The following is a 16,655-nucleotide window of genomic DNA, read 5'->3' as shown; positions in this document are numbered from 1 at the left end:
CCTGTGTATATCTGGAATTGTACTTCAGCCAATAATGGTAGCTTTGTGCCTTTATGATGCAAAACATAAAGCATATCCCAGAGTGAAGAATATAGCACTGCAAGGAAGCAACACTAATGACATTGTTTATAATGAAATGAGTGAAAGTTCTTTAAGAGGAGGTGACATGGTATAGATGTCATGGCATAAGATCTCAAGCAATCCCTGTTCACTTCAAAAATCTCCCTCCTTTCCTAGCCTGAGGAAATTCCTTTAAAGGAGCTGACAGATTTTCCTTAAATAAGTATTCCAGCACTTAAATTGTTCCCTAAAGAACAATCCTTCTGGAATTGTAATAGGGTGAGATTTGCTTCAAGCAAACATTTCTAGACTCACCTTAGATAGCCACTGGCAAGAATGGTTCTTATTGTTGTAAAATATGTGCATTTGAAATATATTAGGTAGGCAGGTCAACTCAGAGGTTTACAAAGATTTTGCAACTACAGAATTTCTTTGCTGATTCTGCATCTTCATTGAATATACCTAAAAATTACCAACAAAATGCTAAGCTATTCGTTCATTTTATCATTGATATATTCTAGGAGAGATATATAACAATACTGAAGCCAGTTTACCTTTTGAGCATTATATTTTTAGTCTAAAATCTTGTTAGGGACCTACAGCTTATGTGCAAATTTGTAATGGAGATATATTTTCTAAAAGATTTTAGCTTTGCAACCTCTGTTGTCACAAAGGAAGGCATTCGGGTCATTCCCTCTGTCTCTGTGAACATTTTCAATAACAGGAAGGAGTTAACTCTGCTTTTCACTCAGGTGATGTTTAAAAGGCTCTGCTAATTTCTCCTTCGATGCACCAGTGATATTTAGGAATTGCTGAATATAGTGAAGACAGATGTGGGATTTGGGTGTTTGTTCAGGTGCTTCTGGTTTCTAATTATTTTATCATTATCCATTTTCCCTGTAATTTGTTTAAATTTGGAATCACATCACCAATATATCTCATTGCTGCCAGGTCTTCAATATTCTCCTCTTTATTCATTAGAGAGTTTCCGTTACCAAGTCATTAATAACCATGAATTTACTGAGATATAAAGTCACTCATGTACTTAGTTCTATTCAAATAGGTGTCTGGAAAAGCACTTATTCCAAATATACTACCTTGACCTTTCTAATCCAGGAAGCTTAGAGTATTTCTTCAGTTGTAGAAATTTAGGGGAAAAAAGGCTTCCCTGGTGGCACTAGTGGTAAAGAACCTGCCTGCCAATGCAGGAGATGTGGGTTCAATCCCTGGGCGGGGAAGATGTCCTGGAGGGCATGGCATCCCACTCCAGTATTCTTGCCTGGAGAATCCCATGGGCAGAGGAACCTGGTGGGCTGCCATTCATAGGGTCACAAAGAGTCAGACACAACTGAAGTGACTTAGCACAGAGGAAGGAAAGAAAAACAACCTAGCACTTACAAGGAAGGTTGGAGAGAAAAAAACATGAGTTCTAGCTTCTGAAGCCTGTGGTTGATTCCAGTTCTGCTATTTAGTTGGTCAGAAATGAGACAAGTTCCTTAGCCCCTTTGAACAAATGTTTTCACCTATAAAAGTGGTTATTGAAAATAACCTATGCCCTATCCGATATGTGGTAGAACCCAGTCTAGTATAAATTGCAACACAAAATATTCAGAATCAGCATAAGGAAAATTATGTTTTTAGCAGTTCTGCTCTCAGTGTTTAGGAGGCTTTCTACCAGAAGTTTTGTAAGAAGGGAGGGTGAAGCAGTCATTCAAAAATCTGAGTTACAAAAGGGTATATTGCCTTGTCTCAAAATTATTCCATGATTCAAAACCACTCTATGATTTTGAAGATCTATGAAGTTGACATTTTGATTACCTCGATCTTATGGATGAGGAAACTGAGGTTCAAGAACTTTGGTGACTTGCATAGAGCACACAGCCAGCATGTTTCAGGGGTAGCATTTGACCAGTGTGTGTCTGTTTTCAAGGTTCAGTGTCTCCTAGACTCAATATTGTCCTGCCCCTACAGCCAAGTTCTACCATTAAGTCACAAAGGAACTCTGTGGAGCTTATTACTTCTTCATGACCTGTAATAGGGAGTTTGACTGGATGGGCTCTCATATTTGCCTACTCACAGTATCTCTGATTCTTGGTCCCAGACTTTGTCACATACACAGAATGTCCCACATTTCTACTTTAGCTGAACACAGGCATACCTCTCAAAAGAGACCTTATGTTCCCTCCCTACTATGTAAATGTGTCTCAGTAAAATGCATATATAAGTAATGCTCAGGAAGTATTTATTAATAATAGTCGTAATTTTATGTATTCTAATTTTTCTCCTCAATGCATACAGGCCCAGGAATTATTTCATCTAGGGAAAAAAGGTTTTTTTTTTCTTTTCAACAAATAATCTTATGCCTACTAAACACCAGTGTTGATGGTTCAAACAGTCATGATGATAGATAAGAGGTGGAAATCATTTCATAAAGGAAGTGCGTCTTGATTGACAAGAGAGCAGAACAGAAAGAGTGTCATCAAGCTACAATGAGAACTTCGTATCTGTACGTAATTATGAGTCCTAATGTTAGATTACAAGGCATTAGCAATTGAGCCCTAAGACAGGGCTTCTTAACACTAAGCTTGCTAACATGGTCTTTAGTCTCCACCTTCAGAATGTCCCCTAGTCAGCAGCGCTGGTGACAATGCCATGAGCACCGTGCAGAGAGCCCTGGGCACTCACTCCTACGTTACAGCAGGGCAGGTAAACCTGTGCCATCACTTTGAAAACCAATTTGATCTTAAATACATATCAAGATACTCAAAATAGTCCACTGTCTTATTCCAGTTATTTTTCCTCGAAGATCCTATCCTAAGAAAATAATTCAAAATATGTAAGTAATTTCACACCCAAAGATTTTGTTACAGAATTTTTCAAATACTGGACAAAATGCAAATAATTTGCATGTCCTAAAACCAGGGTAAGTAAATTATATTACACACATTTATAGAATATAAGGTAGGTATTAAAATATTCAGGAAGAATCTATAGTCTAATAAAAAAAATTCTGCTCCATTGTTGAATTTAAAGCTACATCAAATTTTTTACATGCAAAACTATTAAGTTTAAAGAAACAAATCATCTATGTATGTAAGAAACTGAAAGTAAATAAGTAAAGATATTACCAATGGTTATTCTTTGAATGGTGAGATTATGAGTATTTTATTCATATTTTTTCTTTTTGTATATTTATAAACTTCTTATCGTGATTGTTTGTTACTTTTGTAATGAAAAAACATTCCTCTTCAGGTTTGATTTCCAGTGCTATAATCTTTTCATGCTTAAATGCACTTTAATGACTTACAAATATATGTAAATAAAAAGACTTTATATGTATATAAAAACATAAATTGTGTTTGATTGTACCTCAACCCAATGGTTCTCAGTATAATGGGAGGTGATTTTGCCTACCCTTCTTCCCCTCGGGGGATTCAACAGTTTCTGGAGACACTGTGGTAGTCTGAGTCTGAGGATGTGTGCTACTGGCATTTAGTAGGTAAAGGCCTGGGATGCTACGAATAGCCCTATCTTGCAGAGGACAGCGTCCTCCACAAAACATCACCCAGCCAACAAATGCCAATAGTTAAGTTGAGAAACCCTGCCTTTTAAACAAAATGGTTAAAAATTAAATTAGTTCAAGACTATGATGGCAGACCTGAGTTTATTACCAGAACCTTTGAAGAAACTTGCCTATCCATCACCTATCCATCCATCTACTCACTCCCAGACACAGAGGGTATGTAGATAAGTGCCCCTCTTATGTGGGGCTTGAAGTTTAGTGAAAGAGAAAGGCAGGGAAATCAAGGGCTTAATGTAGTTTGAAGGGCTAAGATGGAGTGCTTTGGAATAACAGAAGTAGGAACTCCATCCCACTAGGCAGTTCAAGGGAGGTTTGCTAGAAGAGATGGTTCCTCAGTAGAGCTTAAAGAAGGAGTTAACCAGGTCAGGTGCTACTAGAGGTAAGGAATTCACCTGTCAATGCAGGAATCACAAGAGACACAGGTTTGATCCCTGCGTCAGAAGATCTCCTGGAGGAGGAAATGGCAACCCACTCCCAGTATTCTTGCCTAGAAAACTCCATGGACAGAGGAGCTTAGCAGGCTACAGTCCATGGGGACACAGAGTCAGACACGACTGAGCACAAGTACAATCAGGTGAGGACCAATAATGGAAATTTTATTCTAGAAGGAGGGACAATCATAGAACAGGCAAAGGCATGATGCATGAAATAGCACAGGGTGCTTGGGAAATAATGAGTTGGATGGTATTGCAAAATAAAAGTGAGGGTGGGGAAGAGGCAGAGAAGCCACAGGGCTGGAGTATCTTTTCTGCCTCAGGAAGTCAAGAAACATTTTTCAGAGAAGGTAGAATATGAGCTAAGAGTTGAATGTTGAAAAGATGTTTCCAGGAATATGAGGAAGGAAAGGCATTCTAGGAGAGAGAACAGTATGTGCAAAATTATGGTAGCTGAAGACAACACAAAATGCTCAGGGAACGTCTGTATAGTGTTGGTTAAACATGAAGTTGAGAAGAAAAAGGAAAAGAAAAAGGAGAAATGACCAGAGATGAGGTTGAACAGGAAGCATTGGTCTGATCGTGACCTTTGTATTATATCCGAAGACATAGAGATTTTATTTTCTAAATGAAACAGAAGAATTTTGAGCATCAGCTCAGTCACCAGGTCTAGAAAAACTTCTCTCTTGAGAATATGAAGTCAGATTGGAATAAAGAGGGATGGGGGTGGAGTTAAGATGAGACAAGTGTACTGACTTAAAGGGACAAGCCATTAAAGACGCAGTGAGAAACCCATGGATGCATATTTGTTGTGCCTCCATGATATACTTTGTGTTTCTCTGGACCCTGTGGAAACACAGGGAAAATTCACTCTATGCTGAGGTAGCATGGTCTCTTCTCCAGCTGAGGAGAAATATAAATGAACACAAAGTCAAGACTTGGGGAAGGATTACTGTTATCAACTGTACATTGTACGACATACATCAGGACTGACAGAATTCAGATTAAGGAGGAAATGTGGTAATAGAGAGAGGGTAGGTTTTCATCTGGGCTGAAATGGGGAAATATGGGTGGCTTTTGAATAAGAGAAGGTATTGTGGGAGAAAAGGAAAGAATATGAGGCAGGACTTAGAAACTGGGATCAACAGGAAGCGTTCTTGCATACTTGAAACTAGGTTATATCAATTGTCAGTGGTTCTCAAGGATGTGTGATTACTCAGATTCAGCTCAAAGGTCACTTCTGTGAGTGCTTTCTGATATTCCCCACCTTCTGAACAGTACTGGTCAGTCTTTTCTAATGTCTCCCTATACCTTGTAAACATTTGAGACCATTTAAAAATTTACTAAACCAATTTGTCTGTGTGTAGACTTCTTTAGCTGAAATTATGCCCTTAAGTTCCCAATTACCAACACTTTAAGTTTCCAGTACACTGCCTGGTACACAGATCACTTAAAAAATCCTTTGTTTTATGGATGATTGAATAAACGATCATGTTTAGTAATAGGTACAATGGAAGTTAAGATAAAGGCAGCAATGATACTAACTCTTTAAGTCATACAAAGTATTTGGTGATAATTTTAAGAAATATCATTTAATTTACTTCTCACAATAATTCTATGAGGTAGCTACTATTATTCTCTCCATTTTTGAAAGAACTGATGTTCAAGGTGGTTATAAATCTTGCCCAAGACCATATGGACCATCAAAATCAGAGCTGTGAACTGACTTCAGGTCTGTCACATTTCAAAGAACATGGAATTACCCACTATTTATATATTTTCCTTTTCAAGAGAATTCAAACTTAAAGTAATTTTACTTTAAAAAAAAAAAATTTTGTTGATTCAATGCATTTGTCCTCAACCCAAAAGACTCAGTATGTTAATAATATAACACTAGGAGGACCAGTTTACTTTAAAGAGTTGAAATGTGTTTTTTAACAAACCTACAAGATAAGGGTTTATAAACTCAGTGAAAAAAGCAAAATGCCTCCGTATCCAAGAGGCAATGAAACCTAAACAAAAATCAGTAAGAAGGAGGGACCCTAACAGTCTAGCCCCAGCATTGACTCATTGTGTAACATGATCATGTGGATGGCTTCATTTATATTACAGTCCTCAAAATTATCCTAGAAATGGTGAAATTAGGGGAAGGGAAAACATTGCACAAGCACATACATCCTATTTTAAACCACTTGCTAATTTGGCAGATAAGCCATCAACCCCAAATGACTAGATATGCATCTACTCAATGAGACCAAAGGGCTCAAAAAACCTCGACAAGTTTCCCAAAGGCAAGATCTCATCAAACTGAGATAGTTTCTCAACCAGCTCTTTTATTGCCAATTCTCAGCGTAGGGGTTGGCAAATTAGAGCAAAAGGTCAAATTCAGCCAGCTGCCTGTTTTTGACCTTTCAGCTATGTTGTTTTACAATTACAATGGTTAAAAAATAAAAATAAAAAATATTATATGACATGAAAATTATACGAAATTTGGATATGTGTCCATCCATATTTATTGGAAAACAGCCACACCCATTTATTTTTATACCTTTTGTGCTGCAACAACAAAGTTGAATAGTTATAACAGACCGCATGACCCACAAACACTACGATACTTACCATACAAAAAGCTGACTGGCAACTGTTCTAGAATAAAGCTCGGCAGATGCCAAAGACCTTAGTGAAGAAATCATTGCAAACATCATGGATTTGGCTTTTTAGATTTATTGCCTAACCAAGTGGTTCTCAAAGTGTGCCCTGGATCCTCAGCATCCACTAGGAAATGCCAATTCCCCGACTTCTCTGGTTGGTGCAGTTCTATCTCTGGTCCAGGAATTTCCACGTGCCACATGATGCAGCCAAAAAAATAAAAGAAATGCCAGTTCCCAGATGCTAACTGAGATCTACTGAATTTGTAAATCTTACGGTGGGGAATAGCAATCTTTTATTCTAACACATCATCTTGGTGATTCTTATACATGTGAAGTTTGAGAACTGTTGATATAATGCAGGAATATGAACATGTTATCCTACCATAATAACAAGAAAGGCATATCTTGGCTTCTATTTGTATCCCAAGCACAAAGCTAGATATTTCACTTATGTTTGAATTTCCTACAACAATCCTGAAATGCTGGGCTTATTAGCCTCATTTTACAGAAGGAACTCAAGCTCAGGAAGGTTAAGTAACTTGTTCAAAGTTACTTAATTAGGATTTAAACTCACAGCTTCACTTGCCCTTCACTTTACTCTGCCCTCGCCCTTATCATGTGTGAGAGAAAGCAGCTCCTGAGAACCCTAGGGAGGGGTCCTGGTTCACCAGCTAGGCTTTAGCATTCTCTTGCTGAATATAAAATGTCGCAGGGTATCAACATCAGAAAAGACCACTCTCTACCTGTGATTAATCAATATAAAAATTAGACCACTCTAATCATAGCTGAGAATAGGAAAAGCATGAGCTTTGTTTAAACCACAAAAATAACCAAATATCCACTGTCCTAGCTAATGTAGCTTGCTTTTTGCCAATTACAGTTTCAGCCTCTGTCTAAGGTTTACTACTTGTATGTAAGCTTTACTAAGCCAATTACACTGGCTTCTTGACTTTATTCAACCTGGAACAAAGCCCTACTTCCTAAATCAGAGTCCCTTAACACAAGCTCAAATCCCATAAGTCCTTTCTAACACTCTGTTTCGAGATGCCCCACAGTTCTCTGTGTTGTGTGTTCTTCGCAGAAAAGAATGTGCTGTGTGCTAAGTCGCTTCAGTTGTGTCTGACTCTTTGTGACCCCTGGACTGTAGCCCATCAGGCTCCTTTGTCCATGGGATTTTTCCAGCAAGAATACTGGAGTGGGTTTCCATTTCCTCCTCCAGTTTATCTTCCCAACTCAGGGATCAAACCTGCATCCCTTAGGTCTCCTTCACTGGCAGAAGGTTCTTTACCCCTAGCACCACCAAATTTTTTGGACCACAGGTGTGTTCCTGGTGACCTTTGGCTGGAAGTCATTGAAATGTACAACTCCTCCACCCTCCTCCCTCCTCACTAAGATTCCAGCTCTCTGCTCCGTGATGGAGTAGGAAATGGATTCCCTACATAAGCAAAACCAAAATAAATAGAAGTCCCCAAACCCATCAGTACCAAGTACGTTGCCAGGTTCAGAGCAATAATTTACACAGATTGATTATATCTTAAGTGATTAATGGGCTTTTTAGAGTCAACCTGATGGCAAATAATGACTTCGGGAAACTGCCATTTTTCTTTTGAATTACAGTTTATATTCCTATTTTTAGCTTCCAGTCTTTATCAGTCTTTTGATCCCTCAACTCATCAGATTTCAAATGCCGCCATCTTTGTGTAGCCTTCCCTGTATGAGATGGCTCTTCTGTTTGTGTTTCCTAAAGTCCTTGCTCCCTCCCACTAGACAATTTTTAATCTTGGATTAGTTATTCAAGAGCTATTTGGTCTTTAATTTGAAAACTTTTTAAGGACAGTACAATGCCCCATGTTCTCTATGGCTCTTCACATAGTAGGTGCCTAGTAGATATTTGTTCAATTTCATTTAGAAATCCAAGGTCCTCCCCCCATCTCCAGACCCCTGTTACAGAACTGAAAGGGCTACTTCCCCAACCATATCAAAGCCCGTCTAAGCTGGGCTTTTTTATCTCTCTGCTGAATGTCTCATTTGAAATTATTTCCCAGGGCCATAAAGTTCTAATGAACAGCTGCCTCTGATGCCTTTGGTGTGTGGCTATCTCTGCTTTGCAGGGTAATTCTGATGTGAAATCTTAATAGTAGAAAAAAAGAAAGAGTTAAAAAAAAAGTCATAATCAACTAGTCAATAGTTTCCAAGCTACTTTGGAGACTTGAAACAGGCACTGGAAGCTCTTGGTTATGTGGCACAAGGAGAAGTGCCTTGGCACTATTACTGTATGGGAATAAATTGTACTCAGGCTGTCATTTTTTTTTTTTTTTTTTAGTATGTTCTACATATCAAGAATTGTGCTGGGGCAGCAAGTTTAATTATATCACTAGGAGAGGGAATAAAACTATGTTAATTCTGTTACATTTACATTTTATCTGTTGCTGTCCCAGGACTTCTGCATTTTATACCATGTTCCTATGTTGATATTACCTCACCCAGTACCCCTCATACAGAACTTGTGCAAACACTTTTTCTGGCAAATAAATTTGATAAACTTCCCTTCATCCATAAAGTCCCAGCTTTCACCTCCTCTGGGGAGTCATCTCTGATTATTTCTATCTCTTTCACTTGTGCTTAATTACTTTCCATTCTTCCTCTGTATCTTGGACTCACTTGTACTGATTTATCTACCATAATATATTGCATTTTCCTTGATTATATTCCAAATCCCTTTATACAACTTGAGAATTCCTTGAGGGTAGCAACTGAGTCTAATTTATCATTGTATCTTGGCCCTACCAGAGTGCCTGGCATATTAAAGACAACTGAGAAACATCTGCAAATGTAAGCTATTGCTGAAATATGAATAACAATGTTGGTAATTATTGAAGACAGATGACGGGGGTGTACATCAAAGTTTATTGCTTTTCTCTGCATTTTTATGTGTAAAATTTTCAAAAATAAAACATTCAAAATAATTAAAGACCTTGTAAGATGTCAGGTACATCTTTTGGAACTTTAAAATTCCCACCATAAATGAAGATACGATATCAGTATCTTCAGGGATGCTCAGCTACAACCTCTGTGTGCCCTAGATTTCTTTCTTTTCTCATCAGAAAAACAGTTGAAGCCAAACAACATTGTCCTGAAATAAGAAAACAATTATGCCATTGCAGAATAGGTGCAGGTCAAGGATATTATATTAAACATGAGTTTCTAGAAAATCTGGAAATTGACAGTTCACCTTAAATATTTTATTGATGAGGACAGTCGATGGATTCCTGCCTTTGTGGTCTCCCACCTGAATTGTCCCTGGTACCTCTACGTCTACTCTCTTACCTCTGAACTCATCTTCACCTACTTCCAAACTGACCTATCTGAAACATGAATCTGCCATACTGCTCACTGGTTCCCCAAAGCTGAAGGCTTTGGGTCAATGGCTCTTTGTTGTTGAGAAAGTGCATGTGCCCTTTTGGCATTCACCTCAATGGACTCCTTCAGACACATCTCATTTCAACATTTTGATGCCCACCTTCTATAAGCCACTGCTCTTGTCCATGAAAACTACTTTCTGTCGGTGCTCAGGATCACAATTCAAACTCTGTGCTCAGCCTGGAGTGTTATTTCCCCATTCTTCCATCTGGGAATCCCTTCTCACTCTGCTCGGTCCTGTATAACTGTTTTTTTCTCCCTGAAACCTTCCCTTCAGCCCTCTCCAGAACGTTCCACTCCATTTGTGCTTCTACTGCCCATTTCTTGTGGCGCTTATCTTCGTCTGTCTTGCTGAGTGATTAGTTTCCCTTGTTAGAATGTAAGCTTACTGAAGGTTCACTCCTTCAGTGTTTATCTTGTCCCTTTCCACCATCTCAATCAATGCCTGACAAAGGACTCTGCCTACACTTAGAATCCAGTATCAAGTATTACATGAGACACTGTGAAATGAGATTATTCTTGTAAATGTTCTTCCTTGTTCCCTTTTATTAATGAAGGGAATATGTGAAACCTCAAATCATTATATTACAATCCCATTAGTCATTTTAATCCTCCTTACAAATTGCTTTTGCTCCCTAAACCTTACATTTCAACTGAAAGAGAATTATTTTTTAACATAGGGCTTTACTGAAATAAGAATCTAATTTATGTGGGAGCAGAAACGTTTCCCTTTACCTTTTCCTATTCTTGGCAAATTCTCACTAGCCATTGTAGATGATAATAGTAAGGCAACACTGCTTTATCTTGAAACTAATACAGAAGGTCTCGTCCACATAGACTCAAAACGACTTTCTAAGTTAATCAATGCAGAGTCACACTAGAGAAAATACTCTATAATGGTACCAGTGAAGAATCATTGCCCCACGAGGATGATGTAAAAGCTCCATGTTACCTAAAAGAAGCTCATGGTTCTGCTCTGGGCTTCAGCTTTACTTCTCAACCAAAATGAATGGCTAATTCTCTGGCCTTTTTCTGAGCTATATTTTCTAAGTGGTCAATCTCAGGGAAATGTTTAGCAATTTATATTGGGAAAGCCCTTTTTGGCCTTTTATCATTTGCTGGTAGAAAGGATGAAGGACTTGATAATCTAACACTTTGTGACTTGCTCTGTAAATGCTTTTTTCTTATACTTCCATTTGATTGGTGATCACAAAGCCTAAGTTCTGTTTCTTCTTGGACACTGCCACAATCTGAGAAAACACAGACAGGAGGCCTAGGCTAGATTTCTTATGACTTCATTGGGTCTCATTGTTTGATTGTATTTGGACTAGCCATTCATGGACACTGAATATGTCACAGTTACATTCAAAATTCAGTGACGATCTTAGAGTGAGGGGACTGAGGAGACCATTTGGCTTCCTTCTGTCCATATCCTGCCTCTAAGATATGACAAAGTATGTAGTTTGGATTAGCTTGCTTATAAACCATAATTGGGTCCTAGCCTTGGGTTGAAAAATTGTGTATATATTTTGTAATCTTATTTCCTATGAATGCATTTCCCTCGGTGTTAGTGGACAGTTCCTCTAACTAGCCCATCCAAAAGGAAATCAGTCCTGAATATTCATTGGAAGGACTGATGCTGAAGCTGAAATTGCAATACTTTGGCCACCTGATGCAAAGAACTGACTCTTTTGAAAAGACGCTGATGCTGGGAAAGATTGAAGGCAGGAGGAGAAAGGGATGACAGAGGATGAGATGGTTGGATGGCATCACTGACTCAATGGATATGAGCTTGAGTAAGCTCCAGGAGTTGGTGATGGACAGAGAAGCCTGGCGTGCTACAGTCGATGGGTTTGCAAAGAGTTGGACCTGACTGAGTGACTGAACTGAGTGGACAGTTCAGGACAAGATTCAGGAATTCAGAAAATTTCCCACCTCTGTCTTTGTTCATTCTTTTCCCAATATTGGAAAAGAAAAATAAGTGAAAAGTGTGTTGTAATAGGAAAAAGCACCATATAGGATTCAGCGCTCTTTGGATTTGGTTCTGTCTCCATTCCCAATTAGTGTTGTCTTCTAATAAATCAGTTACCCTCTCTGGGTTGCAGTTGTCTCCCTTGTAAACTCAGTCAGTTGGACTAGATCAGTATTTTTTAACATATACTTTGGAACAAATAAGGAATTTTTTCCCTATATTTTTCCACTTGTCAAGGAAATATACCACCTGTATGGTGGTAACCTGCATCTTTGTTATTTTAGCATAACCAAGACTTACATATTGAATCCAAAGTTTGCCCAGTTTATTGGGACATTTTGGGCTTCCCAGGTGGTGCTAGTGGTAAAGAATTTTCCTGCCAGTGCAGGAGATGCAGGAGATGTGCATTCAATCCTAGGATTGGGAATATCCCTTGAAGTAGGAAATGGCAACAACTCCAGTATTCTTGATGGGAAAATTCCATGGACAGAGGAGCCTAGTGGGCTACAGTCCATGGAGTACAAAGAGTTTGGCGTGACAGAGAAACTAAGCACAGCACATTGGACATTGTACACAATATTTTAAATGTGTAGGCACATCATCTATATATGTGTGTGTATAGAAACGAAGTGTGTATTGAACTGTGGAGTTGGAGACGACTCTTGAGAGTCCTTTGGAAAGCAAGGAGAGCAAACCAGTCAATCCTAAAGGAAATCAACCCTGAATATTCATTGGAAGGACTGCTGTTGAGGCTGAAGCTCCAATACTTTGGCCAACTGATGCAAAGAGCTGACTTATTAGAAAAAACCCAGATGCTGGGAAAAATTGAAGTCAGGAGGAGAAGGGGATAACAGAGGACAAGATGGTTGGATGGCATCACCAACTCTATGGACATGAGTTTGAGCAAGATCTGGGAGATGATAAAGGACAGGGAAGTCTGGCGTGCTGCAGTCCATGGGGTCACAACTGAGGGACTGAACAACAACAAAATTAGAAATAAAGATTCATATATGGACATGAGTATTATTATTTGCATATGGATATGGATACCTACCCCAAGAAAGATGTTTCAGACTATCTCAAAATTCTCTGATTCTGGTTGGAAGAGTTAAGTTTACAATTTCACTTTTTGCATTGTTGGATCTCAAATTTGAAGATTTTGTCTGAAAACCTTTACATGACATAAGAAAGAACTTAAAGAATAAAAGCTGAGTCATTTGCAAGGGGCTTTTGCAAACTTGTGATTTTTGACTTTAAAAGTCTGTATTACCAACACTGGCAATAAAAGAACTGTGTGCTAACCACTATAGGGCTGTGAGAGTTGACTTTCTCAAATATCTCTGTGGTGTTTTTCCTTTATGCTTCATCTAGTTCTGAAACAAAACCACCTTGAGTATAGCTCACTAAAACGGGGCTATGGCTCAATGGATTCCAGAGAACAAAAACTAATATGGTGAAGAAATGAAACAGAAGCAAATTATTCCAATCACGTAAATTAAAATGATCTTATCTGTGTTTTGTTAAGATACCACTAGAAAGTATTGCGGCAGACATCTCAAAATAATGCAAGATCGTTGTGCAGCACTTGGAAAAAAGTTTGTATTGCTTTCGTTTCAGGAAAAGTTTGAGGTTAAATAAAATTATTTCCACAGTTAAATAAAATTACTGTGTAATATGAGGGAAAAAACCAGGAATTCTATTTTCTGTGGATTTATTTAATCCTATTACAATATTACTCTTATGTGTGCCTGAGCAGAACTTGTTACAGATTGAGAAGACTTAAAAAAAAAGATATGAAAATTGCATGAGAATTTCTGATGTTCTTACACTGGTCTAAACAGTAGAATCTAATGGACCCACTTGTAGAAGGGAAGACTTTCTGAAGATAAAATACACTGACCATTATTAACATATTAACAGCAACAACCTGTATACCAGATGTAATTTGGGATGCTGACATCTTAGCTAAGCTCCTGAACTCTGTCATAAAGATTAGAAACACAAGCAGGCTTAAATATTTTCATCATCTTCCCACATTACACACAATGTGAGAAGTGAATATGCATAAATAACTCGGCAGTAAAAGATCTTATCCTTATCCAGAAGGTATTAGCAAATGTCTCAGGAACTCCATTCTTTCACTTGAGAATAAAGAATAGCTTGGATGTAGAACTGACATCAATAATTAGGGTTTAAATAATTCAAAGCATGTTATTTCAATGAAAAAATGATAAATACATAAGTAAATATATATATCACTATTAAAAAGAAGTTACAACTTTTTTTTTAACTTGCCAATCTTTGAATAGTAGAATTGATTTTGGTAGTAAAATTCATATTAGGAGGATAAAATATTTACTGATAGCAACAATGCTGTCCTGGGCTTATATGGGTTTTCACTCAAGAGACAAATGAGCAAAGTGGCTCACTGGAAAATGTAAATGAAACACTTTTGCAAATTAAGTGTTCAAAGCACATTTTTGCTAAGCATTCATTAACTCAATTTTAAATCAAAAGCTTACCCATTTTTTATCATAATCAATAACTCAGCTCCACCCGCATATCTCCTAACTAATGAGGCAGGTACATATTTCTCTCACAAATCAGGGTACTCCTCCAGAGGATGGAATTACTAATGACATTAAGGCGTGCGTGGTAGCCAACATGAAATTTGACAACCAAAACAGCAACCTCTATTATCACCCTGGAGTAGAGAGAGCCCTAATTTCCCGCCTTAGGAGTACATTTAACCCATAATATTACCCTAAACTCAAATAAATTTCAGATAGAAAGATAATGGCACAATATCCCTTCCTTTTCAATGTCAAATATCTGGGTAAACAGAAATGAACTGTCCAGTGCTAGGCTGGTCCATGTCAAGCATGCATATTTTAAAACTTTTTGCGTATTTTAAGCCTCCTCAACTCTGCAACGTCTGTATCCAGTTCTGAACCAGACCTGACCAACGGCACAGATGGGAGCGACCACTTTACCTTCTGAAAAATCAATCAGTCCCAGCAAATGAAGCAGCTTCAGAGATGCACATATAATCACAACAATACCCACTGTTTGCAGTCCTTCCGACTCCCACTCAAGAGTCAACATCCTTCAAGCAGGTAGAGGCATCCCAGCCTCCGAACTCCTTCGGAATGGAGGGAGTTAATTAGAGAATCCGAGTAATATCTCGCTTGGAACAAAGACTCGCAAGGGGGAAAAGTGAGCAGCTCCTCAAAGATGCACCGGGCAAAGCAGCGGCCCCCCGGGGTGAGGACCGACCTGGGCTGAAGTCCAGGCTCTCATACTGATGCTGGCATTTGCCTGGTGGGGTCCCTCCACCACAGCGCACAGGCCCCGGGACTCTGCGCTGAAGCCAGCGAGTACTTGGACTTCAGAGCTCGAGGGAAAGCTCTGTTGGAGAACTGGAGACTTTGCAGTGTCCGTGGAGAGAAGGGACACTCCTAGGAAACTTGCCCGGGAGAGCACAGCGGCGCTCCGTGCGCTGACGCTGCAACCCGGGCTGGGTGGGTAGAGCTGTCTGCGCGCTAGTTTGCTGCCTGGGAAGCTTGCGAATGCCCCCTTTTCCCCAAAGCAGATGCTCTATCTTCCCGGAGCTTGCTCCGCGAGGCAGCTCGACCCGCTCACCCTCGGGATGCTAGGAAAAATTCAATTTTGGTGGCTGGTGTCTATAGCCTCTTTAAAAAGCCCCTGCGGAAGCCCAGGGGCAGCTTTTCTAGAGAGAAAAGTGCAGAGGCAAAATCATTCATAATTCAGTGGCTTTTTTTCAAGCGGGAGCATCCAAGCCGCCGCCTACCTGCCACTCCACTGGGGCTGTTCTGGACCCTGCTGACACATGATTGAGAGCATTATTAGGGAGATTGATTTAGTCCTCATATTTACAAAAGTGGATGGGGGTGGGGTGGGGTGCGTCAGAGCAGTACCTGGTAAGAACACTGCTGTTCAGTAACTGCCCCCTGGAGGGTGAGCGCTACTATCATCCTTAAATTTTTGCTTTAGCCTGTCTCAAAGCAAAGTTTCACAAACTTCCCTGATGATAAACGTTAATCGGGAATCTTTTGTGGAGACTCTGATTCCGAAGATTCTGGAGCTTATGTTCTTAAACTAGAAGCTAGGTGATTCTTATCATCAGGTGAGCGTGGGTCGAAGATTCTGGAGCTTATGTTCTTAAACTAGAAGCTAGGTGATTCTTATCATCAGGTGAGCGTGGGTCGCGCTCGTCCTGAAAGATCCCACGGGGCATTCTATTCCGAACCACACATAGTAGCCTAGGGAGCTTTGGGGGCACGGATTCTGGGCCATGTCAGAACCACACTAGCTTAGTCACTCTGCAGGTTATCTCCTCTGTGCTGAAACCCAGACCAAAAGTGGTAGTGAAAAGAATCAACTGGGACTCTCTATGTGAAAGGATTTTTAGCCCTTGAAACTCACTAGGAGACATAAGGGGCTTATGAACAATGTCTGAGGCCCCAGGGAACATTTCCTGGTTCTGTGGCTTCTTGCTGTGTGATACTTTGCAA

General features: G+C 39.3%; 1 protein-coding gene across 1 annotated transcript in view; it reads right to left on the bottom strand.

Annotated features, from left to right (window-relative positions):
- The window catches only part of KCNIP4 (potassium voltage-gated channel interacting protein 4), a 225,730-nt gene extending 210,505 nt beyond the window's left edge, over window positions 1–15,225 (bottom strand). Inside the window, exon 1 of the mRNA XM_081550411.1 lies at window positions 15,114–15,225. Coding sequence (XP_081406537.1) covers window positions 15,114–15,225 — 112 coding nt within the window. The remainder of the gene's footprint in view (window positions 1–15,113) is intronic.
- Window positions 15,226–16,655: the final 1,430 nt, after the last annotated feature.

This window comes from Giraffa tippelskirchi, chromosome 1 (genome assembly GCF_054371585.1).
Source record: "Giraffa tippelskirchi isolate mGirTip1 chromosome 1, T2T-mGirTip1v1.2.pri, whole genome shotgun sequence".
Taxonomy (NCBI): Eukaryota; Metazoa; Chordata; class Mammalia; order Artiodactyla; family Giraffidae; genus Giraffa; species Giraffa tippelskirchi.
This window is presented reverse-complemented; position numbering and strand designations above follow the sequence as displayed.